The sequence below is a fragment of the Carya illinoinensis genome, chromosome 2, assembly GCF_018687715.1.
Source record: "Carya illinoinensis cultivar Pawnee chromosome 2, C.illinoinensisPawnee_v1, whole genome shotgun sequence".
NCBI classification, from domain to species: domain Eukaryota; kingdom Viridiplantae; phylum Streptophyta; class Magnoliopsida; order Fagales; family Juglandaceae; genus Carya; species Carya illinoinensis.
In genome coordinates this window covers 12,012,501-12,030,482 of record NC_056753.1, presented here as the reverse complement: position 1 = coordinate 12,030,482, position 17,982 = coordinate 12,012,501, and the positions used below count along the sequence as shown (strand labels likewise).

General features: G+C 36.0%; 1 protein-coding gene across 6 annotated transcripts in view; it reads right to left on the bottom strand.

Annotated features, from left to right (window-relative positions):
* Positions 1-1,330: 1,330 nt before the first annotated feature.
* Positions 1,331-17,982, bottom strand: part of LOC122300123 (calcium-transporting ATPase 9, plasma membrane-type-like) — a 72,546-nt gene continuing 55,894 nt past the window's right edge. For 5 of the 6 annotated variants that reach the window (XM_043110542.1, XM_043110541.1, XM_043110540.1 and 2 more), the window contains 7 exons: positions 6,886-7,023; positions 6,121-6,221; positions 5,030-5,075; positions 4,802-4,930; positions 2,298-2,405; positions 2,114-2,205; positions 1,331-1,710 (listed from right to left, as the gene is read on the bottom strand). In XM_043110542.1, the coding sequence (XP_042966476.1) occupies positions 1,605-1,710; positions 2,114-2,205; positions 2,298-2,405; positions 4,802-4,930; positions 5,030-5,075; positions 6,121-6,221; positions 6,886-7,023 (720 nt within the window). In that variant the 3' untranslated portion in view covers positions 1,331-1,604. Of the gene's footprint in view, positions 1,711-2,113; positions 2,206-2,297; positions 2,406-4,801; positions 4,931-5,029; positions 5,076-6,120; positions 6,295-6,885; positions 7,024-17,982 lie in introns of those variants that run through there. The other variant, XM_043110544.1, reaches the window with a different exon arrangement.

The following is a 17,982-nucleotide window of genomic DNA, read 5'->3' as shown; positions in this document are numbered from 1 at the left end:
ATATTCTATACTATTATCCCTAACTGACCTTAAATAATCTTTTTGTACCTTTCTGTTTATATAAAATAAAATAAAATAATTCTGAATGTTAACCCCACACTTTTCACACAATTTAAATATGTGATTTTACTCTTTTACCATTTTTTATTTTACACTTCAGAAATTCAAAAAAAAAATATATAATTAGCATGGGAAGGCTATTTCCGACTTAAATATTTCTTACCTCGAGTATTTCTAGGCCTACTGACACGTACCATTTGAAAGTTTGTGCAATATTTTACAAGCTGACATTAAAAATTTTAAAAATAAATTCTATTCATAAGTCTCATACACTACATATCACTCTTTTTTTATTATTTTTTATTTTTTTCTCTTATCAAATGTATGGTATATGAATTATGAATAGAAAAATTCAATTATTTTAAGAAGAATAAAATCAAAAAAATCTTTTAAAAAAAAAAAAGTGTGGTATGTGGTGTGTAGGGCTTATGGATAGCAAAGCTCTTTAGTATTTAATCTGGAAGTTTTTTAAAAAAATTTAATTACTTCTTAGCTTTAGTCCTCAAAATAATTATATTTTATATTCCAAAATTTTTGTTTTAATTTGGTTTTTTATTCCAAGTTCTGTGTTTTTAAATTGTTTGATTTATTATTTTATTTAATGTTATTTTCATAACCGCTTGATCAAATAGAGTTTGTGTGAAATATGTATCAAAACTTCAATTTGATTCGACATGACGATTAGAGTTATTCAGGGGAGATGATCAAAAGGACCATTATCGATCAAAAAAAAAAAAAAATCATAAATCAAGCTGGTAATTGGTTGGATTTGACCACGATGCGTAATCATGCATTAAGTTGAAAAACTCGTGTGCGCTCTCAAAGTGTCAAATCATGGATCGAGTGAAAGCGAAGCCCAAACTTAGCTTGCGAAGGCTGTTTCATGAACTCATAGCTTCGGCCTTGAGTACGTCCACGAGCAGGTAATAATTTTCCAGAACTAAACTTTTTTTTAAAGAATTTGAGCTTTTTCTCAGTAAAACACATTGGCTAAACACCATTGCTGCCACTTCCAGCGACAACTAATGCGTGAAGGCCACTTTGTGATTGACATCTTTCACTGCCACCGTTATCAATGCCATAGGTTATATATCTCATTAGAAACCTTGCTCGTCAAGCTTTCCACAGTCAATAGAAGAATTTTTTATGACACTTTTCATAACTAAAAAAATGAAAACTTTTCCTGAAATCCGAAATTCCGTTTCTATTCAAATTGGTAATTAAAAAAAAAAAAAAACAGGGGGTTTCAAAGTAATTTAAGGCTCATATATTGTCAATGAAAAACAGCGTTAAACGTATACTTTATCATATGAAGAAACTCAGTACTCGTACGTACATTTTTCATACCCAATAAAAGGCACTATTGTCATATGGATTGTTTATTGCATATGCAATTTGTTTACAAAAAGAGGACACAAGCTGCATGGTCAGTAGTAATAATTGACATATTCCAGATATTGTGAACAAGCATATCATTATTTCTAACTTTGTTCAAGTGCTTGATGTGGCATTGCTTTTAACATATCGCCATAATTAGTTGTAACTCAAGCATTATGACCGTTTCTCCATCGCTGGATTGGCAAGCGGAAGTACTTGGCGAAAGAAGTTCTGGGAACTGGGATGAGCTTCCCAACTATAGCCAGAGGCCAGCTGTCAGAATTACAAGGGAAAAAGTTCAGGCCCATAGCAACTGGAGTAAAATAATTTTTAGTACCTTGCATGCATATTAACTTCGGACCTGAAACTTACATACTTTATTTTGTTCACCTAGAGTAACAAATGTCATATGAAAACTAGCTGGCTTGTGGGCTTCATAAAATAATTTCGAATTTTATTACTACTCAATATTATTCAGAGTTTTCTCTGTGTTTTGGGCAAATCTCCTATCTTCTCTATGTAAATTATTTGTTAAAATTAGCCAGCAGAATAATCGCTATTCTATTCAGCATCAATTGCAGAGGTTTCAGAAATTAGATGAAACAAGAATCCAATTATTTTTATATCCAGAGTTGAATTATCTTATCAGTAGCTACTGAAAAATGACTGAACTAACCTGACAATACCAATACCAATGGTTATAAGCCATTGCTTCCCATTGAGTTTTACTGTTGATGTAAATTTTCCAAGGAACTCAATGATAATTATCTACAAAATTGTTAAAACAAGCATTATTAATAGCAAGTGATTGCACATGTGAAATACTCTGAGTTTGTTAAAACATTATAGTGGCTGGTTACCTGAAGTACTAAAGTCATTCCAACTATACCCAAGAAGAGGTGGTTTGTGGTGACACCACTGAAGACGTTTATTTCATCTGGTTTCCGGGCATTGAACTCATTGAATATCTGTATTTGAAACATTGGCAAACTAAATGTTGCAACTTATATAGATAGGAAAGTAAAAGTAAGTTAAAAGTACACAATTAGGTAAAAGGTCAGTTTTCCTTATTTCATTGAAATCCATCTACGAGATCCTATTAATTTAAAACCTTTTCAAATTGGATTTAATTGGTTCAAAATATTGAATTTGAATCCAAGACTGAATTCACAAGGCACTCTTGCCAATGACTAGTTAACTAGTTATTTGACTAGACTGGCTCAAACATTAATTTCTACTTTTCTACCCTGATATTCTTAGCTTTAGATTAGTTTCATAAGGTTCTAAAACACAAAGATTCGCTATTCAATTAAAATATAATTTCCACAAGATTTCAGAAGTCAATTTGTGTTCAAACCCTAGTTTCCGACTTGTCTTTGGTGATTTAGGTGAGTTTTCTTTATGTTGCCTTAAGTTTTTCCTTCAAGATTCAAATGTAGTTCTTGAATGACCATCCCAATGGATTCTTTTATCTTCTTGAATTGTTTTCACAACAACAGTGCAAGAATCGATCTTTCACAAAAACTAGTGTGATTCTGTCATTACAATCATTTTGTCTACTCATGGTTCTTTCATAGTGTGTTGTTTTGTTTTTTATTTTTTATTTTTTATTTTATTTTTTTATCGAAATTCCTTTCCTCCCCAGTTTGTTCTTTGATTGTGTTGATGTTAAGTCAAGACTTTAGAATAAAATGAAAATGGAGAAAGATGCATTGAGCGTGCTGTTCTGCTGTCTATACAATCTACCAAAAATAAGTTCCATAAACAACATGATTATCACAATGTTGCTTGGTTTTATGATGTATGATTTTTAAACATTGTTTTGAAGTGGCATGTTAGAATTTTGAAACAAAGCTAGAATTGGTGAAAACAAAGTTTTACAAGACAGGTTGTTTAATGTTATTATGTTAGAAACTCGTATCAGTTTGAGCTGAACAGTGAATACTTGATTAATTTATATGTCTTGAACTCCAATAAAACATGGGGATCCTTGTTCAACCTTGGTTCATATAAATACTAACTAAGCTCGAACTCAACAAAAGCTCAAATCAAACAAAGTAAAACAAGGTGAGTTCGAGTTGGCTTGAAATTGAATTCAGTTTTTTAGGAAGGTAAGATGATTTTATGTGGATGACATTGTGATTATAGGGAGTGGCAGAGTTATCAGGCTGAAACGATTTTTTACATCAGTGCTTTTCACACCAAAGATTTGGGTAAACTTGCATACTTTCCTTGGAATTGAGGTTGCAAGGTGAAAGATAGGCATGAACTAATCTAAGAGGAAGTACGTACATACTCGAGGAAGCTGGAATCTTGTATAGATGGAGGAGACTTGTTCTTAGATCTTAGCAGAAACAATCAAGTAGTTGGGAAACTCAGTTATCTCACCATCACAATACCAGATATCTCATATGCAGTTAGTATGGTGAGTCAGTTCTAAGACGTTCCAAGATTCACATTGGGACATTGCCATTTTTTTATTCAAGAGACCAGAAGAAAGCCCAGGGTGAGGTATACTATTAAGGAAACTTGGTCATCTCAGGGTAGAAGACTTCACGGTTGCATCAATCTAGAGTTGGAGTCTTTACCAAGAAGAGGTACTAAGTGTTTGTATTTAATATGCTATTTTCATATTGAAGACTTCAGTTAATGTTTAAGTTTCATAGGGTGTAACCTCTTTAAGAGGTTTTCGTGACATAGTATGTTGTTTAGTCTATTAATAAAGTTTGCTTTGATTTTAAGTTTTGGTAGACTAAATATTTTTCTCACAATTACCTATAAATTGCGTATGCATTCACCGTCTGAATCTCCTATAGAAGAAAATTAATCTTCATAATCTAAAATCCATCCCTTGCAAAGGTTTGTTGTTTCTGAACATGATCCCTCCTGAATAGAAACTAACAGAAATGCAAGTCGAGTAATCTACTTCAGGATATTGCACTTTGTGGGAGAAAATTTTGTGAGTTGACATTGCAAAAAACATAATGGTCGCTAGGCCAAGTTGCAAAAACATTGTTCAAAGCCATGGCACATGTAGTTTGAGTTATTATAGTTGAACATTTTACTGAAGGAAGAAGGGTATGACTCTCATGATATCGTAATATGGCCTAGGAAAATAAGGCGGCAGTTAACATTGCACACAACTGGCCCGATAACATGATGGCAAGCAAAATATCTGTCACAACTTCGAAAATACTTTGAAAAAGGAAGAATCTTTTAGTGCCTTTCACACGACTATATTGTACCTATCTTACTCTAGTACAAATAACTGGTTATTGGAATGAGAACCCAATTATGGGTTATTTTCCTCCGACAGTCAGACTCTCTCTCTATTCCCCCATGGGCGCGGGAATGAATTACTTACTTGGCAAAGGACAAATGCATTGAATATCATAGTGTTCTTCACTTGAGTTGGATTTTCTACATTGTCAAGATGAAGAATACTCGTGCCCAAGAAGTTGAGAACAAGGAGAACACTAACTTGATACAAGGCCTGCAATGGCAAGCATATAAGTAGAACATAACAGAAATATATTACACATTTTCTGTGGTACTATCTTCCAATAAAATAATGCTCATAAAGAACAGAGACCTGAATGAGTAGGTTCCTCCACATGACATTAGTTATAAGAGGTTCCCTAGGAAAACAGACACAAGATATCTCATCACTCCAAATCATATGACTTAAATAGTGGCTCAAGTAGACAATATGATCATACAAATATATGCAGCCTACAAAAAGCATTCAAATATCTACGTAAAGCTTCTCCAATTTTAATTTACTAAAGAGATCCTAAACCCCATAGTTCTAAAACAGGCATGAATTAAGGGAGGGTAAAGAGAGGAAAAGAAATTAAAACAGAATGGGCCATGACTCTACACCTCCTTTCTATCCTCTCCTAACAGAAAAAACACTCAGCTTAATAATGCACTAGATCGAGAATGATGAAATCTCAGCATTATTCATAATGGTTCAGAAAGCCAAGCCAAATCAATAGACCTGCAGATTGTGGTATCAAACATTTGGAAATCAATTTAACCATAACATGGATCCTGCTTCCTCAAGATATCCTTGGAACCCAGATTCGATACTACTGAAATAACAGAAACCATTGTGATAATGAACAGTATGTAATAAGCCATTTGCCTGAAAATATTTATAAGGGTAATCACCCTGAGTATTTAACAAGTACAGGCAACCTACATTAAGGGCATGTTTGGACATTATGAGCATTCTAAAAATTCTCAAAACTTCTCATAATTTTATTCCTAAAAGTTACTCAAACACAACATCTTTCAATTTCAAATTTTCAGCTTTTTCATCTAATCAATTACCTAATCATTATTCAAACAAAAAAAACCAAAACAACTTTTTCAAACTTCAAAACAAAATCAAACCAATAATCAAACAATGTTTTAACTTTATAATATTTTTATTCAACTTTTTCTCTCTCCTTTCCCAAAACCCAATAATCAAACAATTTCACTACTATTCACAAAATTATGAGATACTCCAAGTGTCCAAACATGCCCTATAGTGACAACAATATAAACTAAAATTTATAAAACAGATATAATGGCCTTAACATATACAATATCATGAAACCAAACTACATAGAACTTGAAAAGCACTAAATCTATAACTATATAACTGCATAATCAGTAAAGAACATTAGGACAAACCTTCGGCCAACTGGTGATCTATGCATAAGTTGGTCGGTTGGTAGTTCTGTAGCCAAAGCAAGTGCTCCAAGAGTATCCATTATTAGATTAACCCATAGAAGCTGCAGTGAAGAGACACGGCAATTTCATTCTTGGAAACTTGGAGGGAAAACTGAGTCATAAAAAATTGGTCGACTGCAAGCAATCCAACTTCATGATGTCACAGACAACCAATAAAACCCTGAGTACTAAATTATAGTGAAAGATTAAGTGCCAGAAAGTTGTGTACTTGAAAACTTCCCCAGAAAAATATGAACAAATAAAAGCATTTATAGTTCATTATGATATAGAAAGACTAGGAAACAGACATATAGAAACTATATATATATATATATATAGAAAGATAAACTTAAATTCCAATTGTTCAATCTTTGCTAGCTCTTTGTGTATACCAAATTTTTATGCACTGAGATCATGTAACAATCTTAAGATTGACAAAACAAAGTTATATGAAGGAACCAATAGTGTGGGGCCCAACAGTCTATTTTAGGAATAAAGCAATGGTATGAAAACAAGAAGGTTTTGTCAGTATATTCATCAGAAACTGAGATTTTCTGAAAATGCTCATGCCAAAAGTAGTGATTAATGCATATATTTTGGACCTATTCCTAGATTCTTCGTCCGGCCCACATATGTCATATTTGAGAATGCTGAAAGCAAGTTAATAGCCAATTATTACAGTACCCACTATCTGAGGGGTAGAGAGAGAGAGAGAGAGAGAAGAACCTGCACTGCATTTAAAGGAACATCACCAGAGGATACTGCTGCCACAACATTAATCGCAAGAGCTGCGACATTAACTGTGAGCTGGAATTGAATAAATTTCTGAATATTTGCATACACAGAACGGCCCCAGCGGACAACCTAGTTGGAGTAAATAAAAAAATCCATACACATTACAAATATGAGATATTGGGGATTGCTATAACTTTTCTACCATATTCAACCACATAAAGGAGAGGAAAGATTAGAAAGAAAATATGTGCACCATAACTTATTATTAGTCACCATATATCTATAAGGTATTTGCACTGGCCTCATCGGATCACATATAACTTTAAGTGGCTTACCTGAGACCATAGTGGTAAACCCCATGTGAAAGAGGCAGCTACTTATTCCTTGATGGGATGATACAATCAATAAACTCAACAAAGTCCCCATCCAGAAACTTAGGCTGTTAAATTGTAGCACAACCAGTCCCTCTCCCCGACAAGAATTATAAAAAGTTTGACAGTAAATTTTGAAACCATCTTAACGTGGATCCCTTCCACAAATGAACTAATAGGTGAGTTTAAAAATAGCAATTACGTCCAAGCTGATTGAACCAATAACAGATTAACAGGTCCTGGCTGTAACACTCCCAATCTAAGCATGTTTTAACATTATAAATGCATTCACACCACAAAAATAAAGGTTAGGGTTTAGATGCCTGTTAAGTAACATTTGGATCATGGATGATTTTCTAGAAAGGGGGAGAGTAGTGAATAGGAAACTAAGCGCAGGGTAAGGCTTTATGTTAGACATCAATTCCAAAAAAGGGCTGTTTTACGAATCAAGCAAGAAAAGAATCGAACTTGTAACTAATTAAGGCTTTAGGTCAACCCTAGAAACATTTAATTGTAAAGATGAGTTTTGCATGGATTTTAAATAAATATCAAATGATTTATTTAGAAACTTGAATGGTTTAATGTGAGAGTATTTTCAAAGGACAACAAATTGAAAAACCCATTGACCAAGTACCGGTTACCTAGCAGGCCATGCATGGAGTGGGCAAGTTGTTCTTACTTAACCTAGGAAGTCCTGACTCCTAACCCAAAGCTATTCTCCTAAATAAGAACTTAAGCCTCCAATTCTATCATACGCCATCCCACAATATTGAGAGGAAAAGAGGCAGAAAATATCTTCAAGAGATCCAACCCAAGCCATCCCCATCAAGCCAAACCTACCAAACCTAAATTCTCTTCTCTATTTCCTGATTCATAGAGCACAAAATTTTGAGAGAGGGTTCTTGAACATATCATTAAGTTTTTAACCTTTCGGTACCATATGTAAGGGAAGCACATAACACCACATCTAGCAGCCAACATCAAGAGGGATAGGAGGAGAAAGTGAGAGTTTTGAGCTATTTAGGCAGTGATCCTTCAGTAAGTGAAAACCAGCTCGATAATTCAAAGGTAAAAACGTTATTATTGAGGTTTGCAATGCTGGAAAAAGAGAAAAACGACTTGCAGAAGAGGAGTGTCATGTATGGGTGAATAGCAGGCAAAACATGATTTTCCAAGAAATATAATACAAGGGTTTTCATGGCCTGAACCATGCTGAGCAGCAAGAAAAGGACCTTATATTTTTTAGGAGAAGCTGTAAATATATCAAGCCATATCATCAATCGAGTTGTTTTGAGACCTGGTACCAAGCACAACCCTTATGCCTTGTGGAAAACAAAAAACCTATAGTCAAGCACTTTAGAGTCTTTGGCAGTAGGTGCTATATCTTGCAGGATCGTGAAAACTCACACAAGTTCCATAGCAAGAATGATGAAGGCTTATTTCTTGGATATTCATCCAATAGCAAGGCATATAGAGTCTACAACCTAAGGACAAAAACTATCATGGAATCTGTTAATGTGGTTGTAGATGATGAGACAGCTGGGACCACTAAAAATGAGCTTGCAAACTTAGAAAAAATTGGCCAAGCTGTTGAAGAGTATGATCAGAAAATAGATGATGAAGACCACACGGAAGAAACTCATCAAAATTCCCCTACTCCGTGTGACAAAGAACCCTTCTCACTGGTTACACACAATCATCACAGGGAAAACATTCTTGGTGAGCTGGGTGAAGGTATGAGACTTTGAGGAAGAGTGCTAAATCAAGTGTCTTATTTGTGTTACTTATCCCAAGTTAAACCTAAGAAGGTATAGGAGACCTTGAACGATGAAAGTTTGGTCAATGCCATGCATGAAGAACTTCATCAATTCACAATAAATGATGGTTGGGAGTTGGTTCCTCGACCTGAAAATTATAATGTCATTGGAACCAAGTGAATCTTCAAGAACAAGTCAGATGAACATAGAACAATTGTGAGAAACAAGGCTAGGCTTGTTGCACAAAGCTACACAAATGGAAGGAATTGACTTTGACAAAACATTTGCTCCTGTTGCTCGATTGGAATCAGTCCGCATACTTCTTGCTATTGCTTGCCATCTGAACTTCAAGTTATATCAAATGAATGTCAAGAGTGCCTTTTTAAAATGGCCTTCTACAAGAGGAGGTATATGATGAACAACCTAAAGGTTTCACTAACCATCTCTGTCCTGATCATGTTTACAGGTTGAAGAAAGCCCTTTATGGACTAAAATGAGCACCCCGTGCTGATATGAAAGACTCACAGCTTATCTACTCGAACATGGTTTCACTCGAGGACAAGCTGATAAAACTCTCTTCATCAGAAAATCTGGTACGCAACTACTCATTGCTCAAATTTATGTCGATGAAATTGTGTGTGAAGCAACAGTTGATTCACTTTCATTTCAGTTTGCTACTGAAATGCAATCTGAATTTGAGATGAGTATGATTGGTGAGTTAAATTTCTTTTTGGGTATTCAAGTAAAACAAACTGAAGGAGTTTTTATCTCACAATCCAAATATGCTAGAGAACTTGTTAAAAAGTTTGGGATGGAAGGTAAGAGTCATGCTCGTACTCCCATGAGCACGTATGTAAAAATCAGCACTGATTCTACAGGTAAAAATGTTGATCCTACTCTATATAGAAGCATGATAGAAAGCCTTCTTTATATTACTGCTTTATATTACTGCTAGTAGGCCTGATATAGCCTTTAGTGTAGGTGCATGTGCTAGGTTTCAGGCCAGTCCTAAGGAATCACACCTCACTGCAGTTAAAAAAAAAATCATTATCTTAGTGCAACTGTTGACTATGGCATTTGGTATTCTAAGGATACAAACTTGGAATTAGTAGGCTATTCGGATGCGGATTAGGCTGGAAATGCTGATGATAGAAAGAGTACCTCAGGAGGTTGTTTTTATGTAGGTGGAAAACTTGTAGCTTGGATGAGCAAAAAGTAAATTTCTATTTCTTTGTCTATAGCTGAAGCCGAATATATCGCAGCTGGAAGTTGCTGCACTCAACTGTTATGGATGAAAAGGCTGCTACAAGATTATGGATTCTCTTAAGAGACTATGATCATTTATTGTGACAACTCAAGTATCATTAGTATCTCTAAGAATCCCGTTCAGCATTCTAGGACCAAACACACTGATATTAGACATCATTTCATTAGAGTCTTGGTCGAGTCTAAGATTGTGTTCTTGAAACATGTTCCTACTGAGCATCAACTAACTGACCTATTTACTAAACCTTTAGATGGCCTAAGGTTGGAGTTTCTGAGGAAAGCCATAGGTGTGTGTGACATTAATTGACAGGAATACTTGCATGTTTTTGCATTCCCATCATATCATTAGCTTAAGACATGTATTTCACATACTTCTATTTTGCTTCATTTCTTTTTGTTTGGTTTGGTTGAGTTGTCTTCTATTTTTCTATTTTGTTCTATAAAACAAAAAAGATGATAACAAAAATAGAAAAATAATTATAACCAAAAAGATGAAAATAGAAGGGATCATTTTTGCTTTGCTAAGTCAAGAGTACTCAGACCCTCACACTTGTCCATTCTTGAAGTTGGAACAATCTCTCTAATTTTTTTATTTTTTATTTTATTTTTTGTTAACCACAATGTGAGTGTAGACCCCATGGTTCATATTTGCCCAAAGTCACATTCTAGTTCAATGTGAGGAACTTATTTCCAACATTTTAGACATTAAGAATGTTCAATAAAGATTCATGGATGTTGTCCCACGCAGGAGTCTAAACCTCAAATTGACTAATACTAGTTTTTTTTTGATAAGTAAATTGACTAATACTAGTTGAACGCCTAGTATACTAAAAGTCAAGCTATCTCCTCTTGCCGGACATAAAGTTTCGATCCATTTAGAAAAAGTCGGTGTTAATATATTGCGGAAAAAGACAAACATCCTACACGGATCATGTTCTTTAAGTTCTTATAGAAAAAATCATTGCTCTATTCATTGCAGAAAAAGATGAACAATAAAATGGACATACAAATGATTGAGCAGACTTATGTGTTCGGAGGAGATACTTTTGTCAAGTATCTAGGCCCTAACATAAAGTTTGCCCTTTAAGGTCAAAGATGACTCATTTAGGGGTATTTGTGTCAAAAAGGAAAAATATAAATTAATATATACATAAATAACTTTGATAGTTGTGGTAAGTTGCCTCATTCACACACACACATGGACTTTGGTCATGGAGAATTTATAGTGTCATCACTTATTTTTTGGCTCTTTATTTCAAATAAGAGAGTATGAACCTATTTTAAGGTTGGTCGTGCGTTGGAACATGTTACTTTGACATTTGGTATAATTAGGCAACTGACTTGATTTTAAGGAAATTAAGTTGATTTCAAAAATTATTTTTTTTACTGCTTATTGCAAAACAGAGTGTTGGGTTAGATTTTATTGTCGGTCCTAATGGACCTAAGTAGAACCCAAAGGTTCAAAGACTACTATTGAGTGTTATGCTCCCCCAATTTCATCTGTTAGCAAAAATAGTGCTTTCAAATCTCTGGCCTATCAGTCGTCAAACCGAGCTTCCTTTAAAGAGAGCTTATTTCATGTATGCACTAACCACGATAGTGTCTATTGACTTTCCCAGGCATGTTGTGGATATTATTCATCGAGCTTATATTGATAAGGAGCAAAATCTGCCATTTGGGGGTTTAAACACTAAGTTGGCTGCCAAGGCCAAGGTCCCTCTCAAGGTAAATGAGCCAACTATGAAGATGGCTGGTTCTATCTCTGCCATCACAGTAGTCAAATCTAAGGCCCAGTCGTCTAAGAAGCGAGCTCGAACTACAGAGTCCACCTCATCCCGTCCTGAGCCATAGGTGCCCTCCTCCCAGATCTTAGAGCAGCTGACTCTGCTCTCACAGAAGATTGATGCTATTGCTGCCAAGTTGGAAGCCAATGAGCTCAATTTAGAGAAGAACATAGTTGTTGTACACTCTGACTGTGTCCAAGCCAATGACAGGTTGGTTTAGCTGTCTTTGGACGTGCAGTAGGTAATGGAGAAGGTTATGGACTCGGACAATGAGGAGTGAGCCTTGATAGATTTGTGACAAAAATGGGGAGTGGAGGAGTTGCACTGCTAGGGGGAGTTGAATGAATTTTTTATTTTTTATTTTTAAATAATTTTAAGATTTAAGAAGAGAACTGAAATTTCATTTTGTTTGGGTCTGTAACAAGTATAGTCCTAACTTTCTGATCTACTGTTGGTTGGATTTGGTCCTTTTGCTGGACATGACTATGATGTTAAAGGACTATGGATTGTTTAAAATTTCAGTCACTGCTTTTATGTTGATACTTGTGTGTTCGGAATTATGTTTCCCTTGTGGTGTTTTCTAAGTTTTTGATAGGTTCAAATTACATTCAACAAGTACTTGGTTTTGTCAACAATTCGCCAAAGGGAGAGATTTAAAATGTGAATTTCAAGAGTTTGGCAAGCATTAGGTGACTAAGATGATAGACATCATCTTGAGTTTAAATTATGTGAGTTGTTGAATGTAAAATATTATGAGTTTGTTTGAAGTTTGTAATTAAGTGTTTCAGAAAGTCAAAACATGTAATTCTAAGTCTCAAGTTTCTTATCTTATCCATTAAAGAGTTTGAATTTGAAACTGCTATAAGATTGTAGAGATAGTTTCCTGCTGTTAGCAAACTGTTAGCAAAACCATTGGGAAATATTCAATCTGTCAGCAGAATTTCACTGGGATTTTGAAACTGCTTCTAGAAATATATTTAAACTGTGCTACTAATTAGGAATACGCGAGATTCAATTCTGGAGATTTTGAGAGCACTTCCCAGTACTTATTTTGGTGAAAAAATTCCCTTGAAAATTTTCATATTGTTACTCAAAGCATATGATCGTGAACCGAGGTTCAGATAGTGTGATCGTTTTAGCCATTGGAGTTCCAGTAGAGAAGTCAATTGTCGGATTTCTAGGAGATAAATTAGGAAGTCCTATTTTAGATAGAATCTGTCAGATTTCTAGGAGATAAATTAGGAAGTTCTATTTTTAGATAAAATCTGAAATAGTAATTTCAGATTTTAGATATTTCTGTTTCCTATTTTCTAGCCTAGATATTTGCTGATTTTATGGCCTTCTTGATTTAGTGGCCCTCCTCCTCTATTTACCTTGTAATCGTTTCTCTTGGAGAATAATAATTATGATAATTCTTCTTCTCAAAAACTACATGGTATCAGAGCTTCGTGCTCTGTTTCTTTTTTCTTCTTTTTTCTGATGATGTCGTATAAGTCGGCGATGACCGGCGCCCAAAGAAATCCTACCGTCTCTTCTGACTCATCTGATACTTCAGAAAATATTCCACCCAATCCCACGACTGTATCTACTGATCCTATTCCCAGAATTCAGCCCTTTATCTTAGGCTACAAAACTCAATGGGCACAACTATCTTGAGTGGGCTCAGTCTGTAAAATTGGCAATTGATGGCAGAGGAAAAATTGGGCATTTGACTGGCGAAATATCAAAACCTGCTGTTGGTGACCCTAATAAAAAAAGGTGGCAGTCCGAAAATTCTCTTGTTATTGCTTGGCTCATCAATTCCATGGAACCTGCATTGGAAAACCTCACCTATTTCTTCCCACTGCTCAAGATGTCTTGGAGGCCGTTCGAGATCTTTATTCGGACTTGGAGAATTCTTCTCAAATATTTGAGTTGAAAACTCGACTCTAGAAATCCAAGCAAAATGATCGCGAAGTTACCACTTATTATAACAAATTGGTAACATTATGGCAGGAACTTGATCAGTGTTATGATGATGTTTGGGAAAATTCGAACGACTATGCTCGTCACAAGAAGAGAGAAGAAAACGATAGGGTTTACATGTTTTTAGCCGACCTTAATCGAAGTTTGGATTAGGTTCGCGGCCACATTCTAGGTAGGCAACCATTGCCCTCTTCTACGCAATACCGAAACTGGTTTAAACCTGGAACCTGAGAATTCTGCTCGTGTCAAGAAGTGTTGATTCTGAAAATGCCGGGCGTAATAAACCGTGGTGCGAGCCCTGCAAAAAACCGTGGCATAAGGAGACCTGTTGGAAACTTCATGGTAAGGCAGCAAATTGGAAGTCAAAATCCAAACGTGATGGTCGTGCCTACCAAACCACTGCTGAAGAGCTTCAGGAGCTTTCTACCAACTCGGATGCAGTACCTTTTACCAAGGAGCAATTAGAGCATCTGTACAAATTGTTTCAATCTCCAAAACTGTCCTTAACTCCGTCTTGTTCTTTGGTACAGAAGGGTAATCCTCTTGCTAATGCGTTTTTAGGTGTCATTCCTAACTCTATTTATTCTTGGATAATTGATTCCAGTGCAACTGATCATATGACTGGTTGCTCCAAATTGTTCTCATCCTATAGTCCGTGCGCAGGCAATAAAAGGGTCAAAATTGCAGATGGTTCACTCTCGGTAATTGCCGGGACAGGAACTATCCAACTCACTTCGTTGTTAACCCTCCATGATGTGCTCCATGTTCCCAATTTGTCTTGCAATTTGTTGTCCATCAATAAACTTACTTCTGATCATCAGTGTCAAGCTAATTTCTACTCTTCTTATTGTGAATTTCAGGAATTGACCACGGGGAGGATGATTGGCAGTGCTAAGGAAAAAGATGGACTCTATTTTTTTGAGGATGAACTGAACTCGAGTAGACAATGTCAAAGTACTTGCTTAAATTCAGTTTCTGTTTCCAAGGATAATGATATTATGTTATGGCATTATAGGTTAGGTCATCCTAGTTTTCAGTATTTAAAACACTTGTTTCCCAATTTATTTTGGAATAAAAGTCCCACTTCCTTTCAATGTGAAGTTTGTCAGTTTGCTAAACATCATCGTGCATCCTTTTCCACCCAACCCTACAAACCAACTACTCCATTTACTATGATTCATAGTGATATCTGAGGCCCTTGTAGAACATCTACGTTGTGACGCCCCCAAATCCCCACGTACGTACACGGGGAAATCGAGACGTTTGGATGATGCCAACCCGGGTCACCACCCTAACGACGAGTGCCAAGTGTGTGTATATGCAACAAGTGTACAAAAAGAAACACGCAGCGGATAGCAAAGTCATATAACTAACTACCATAATTTTTCTTAGTTTAATACAAAATTGTTCAAAACATACATATTAAAATATTACAAACTACAAATATAGTTTCAAAGCCAACTATAAAGTATAACTCCAACTCAGAACTCCGGCGGAGCCGCATCCTCGGGCTCAGCCTCCTCCTCCTCCTCGAACTCTGCACCAAAATCTACGGTACCAAAAATGATGCCGTAGGTAAATAAGATCCAAACACCACTAGATAAAAACATATTAACTCAAACAACATGCATGAAAGAATGCAATTCACATAACCCACAAAACCCATTTTTCCACGCACACCAAAATCCCATTTTTGGCCCAAAAACATTACTATTAAAACCATTCCTCACCATTATCCCAGATAATGGCCCAAAACAGAAACCACCATTTTTCTAGAAAATGGATCACATAGCCTCAAAACAAATCTCGCAATTTTCCCAGAAAATGGCCAGTAACCAAAACCAGAAAACCAATCCAATTATTGCATGCACCATGATCTTCCCTAGGGATCATCCACATACTCTGGCTCTGTGCCACACCGCAGGTAACGTCTACGCGTGTGACACCTAAACGAGTCATGCCCAGTACTCGCGCTCAGCGCGTCCCTGGCCAGGCCATCCTCTAGTCCTCGCCACTCTAGGGACCAAAGAGTCGACACGACAGCGTTACCATATCATGCGATCCGGTCGTCGCCCAGTGACAACCCATGGGATGTCACTCAGTATTATCCACTCCCGAGTGACCAGAGGAGCTCCACCGAGATAATAATCCATCCCGGCTTGGACTCGTGAGACACACGCACCCGAAAATCCATTTACGCCAACAAAACATGATTTTTCTCAATTAAATAAAATACACATGTATGCTTCATGTAATGCACGCCTCAAGGCACAAATAACCAACCAATCACAAATCAACAAATTAAGCAACTCCGTCCTCAATCCATCCGACCCTCGAACTCCTTAGACTCAATCCGGAATCAACCAACCAACCAGATAATTTATTGTAGGAGCAAAATATATTTAAATCTAAAAGTAGAGTTTGGAAAATACTTATAGTGTTATACGGTATTTTTTGAAAGCTCACGGCGTTACAAACGGCAGAGGAAAAGCAACGTAACAGTGTAATTTACACTGTTACTGTGGGTAATAAATTACCCACTTTGGAACGGGGACAAACCAAGACACGAAATTGATAGGGAAAGAAAATGAGGTCCAATCCTCACTTCCGGAATCTAAAATTTGATCCGCCGAAAACGATTTTAAAAACATAAAACGACTAAAATAAATTAAACATCGCATCAAATAAAATAAAAACCAATTTAAAATACAATAATCTAAAATAAAATAACTACTATAATAATTAAATTAAAAACACTCCTTCAGTGAAAATACACGTAAAAACGGGTCATCACATACATATTCTGGAAAAAAATGGTTTGTGACTTTTATTGATGATCACACGAGATTAAGTTGGGTTTACTTGATGACAAAAAAATCTGAAGTGGGAACAATTTTCAAAAAATTTTACACCATGGTACAAACACAATTTCAAAAAAATATTCAAATATTACTGAGTGATAATGGCAGAGAATATTTCAAAAACATTTTGGGCGAATTTTTTCTTGAAAAGGGAATTGTTCATCAAAGCTCTTGTGTCGACACTCCACAACAAAATGGTTTGGCTGAAAGAAAAAACAAACACTTCTTGGAAGTAGCTCGAGCATTGCTTTTTACCAATCAGGTCCCTAAATATCTTTGGGGTGAAGCCATTCTTACTGCTACATATCTGATAAACAGGACACCTAATAAGGTTTTAAGCTTTGAAACACCTTTTGATGTTTTTCATAAGTTTTATCCAACAAATCGGCTTTCTTCATCTTTACCTCTAAAGATATTTGGTTGTGCCGCTTTTGTTCATGTTCATAGACATAATCGAGGAAAACTTGAACCCCGAGCCACAAAATGTGTGTTTGTTGGTTATGCTCCCACTCAAAAGGGGTATAAATGTTTTGAACCCATTTCCAAAAAGATGTTTGTTACCATGGATGTTACTTTTTTTGAAATACATTCCTATTTCACCCCTCATCTTCAAGGGGGACACAAACCAACGACTTGGCTGTTTTTCAGAATTTCTTCCAAACTGACGACTCCCAAAATGATCCTTCTCCAATTATTCAACTTGAAAACCCAAGCTTTATTATACCAGGGGAAGTTGAGTCGAGTTGTTTAGATACTGAAAATGCAGGTCTTCCTACAGGGTGATGCAGGAGGATCTGAGACAGATGATGCTGAGCTGTCAGATTGGGCCTTAATGGCGCTAAGATACCATGAGTTGGCAGATTAGCGCAAATGCGGAAATTGATTGTGATATGTTCCTCATTGGGGTCATTTTGAGTGCGTTTCAGTCTTTTGGCCATAACTTTGGCTACGGGTGTCTGAATCGCATATAAGACCCCAATTCGGAAAGCTTTTGAGATGTTTGGCAGGAACTAAGCCGAAGCAATGGGATTGGGCATTGCTTCAAGCAGAATTTTCCTACAACAGATCGAAAAATAGAACCACT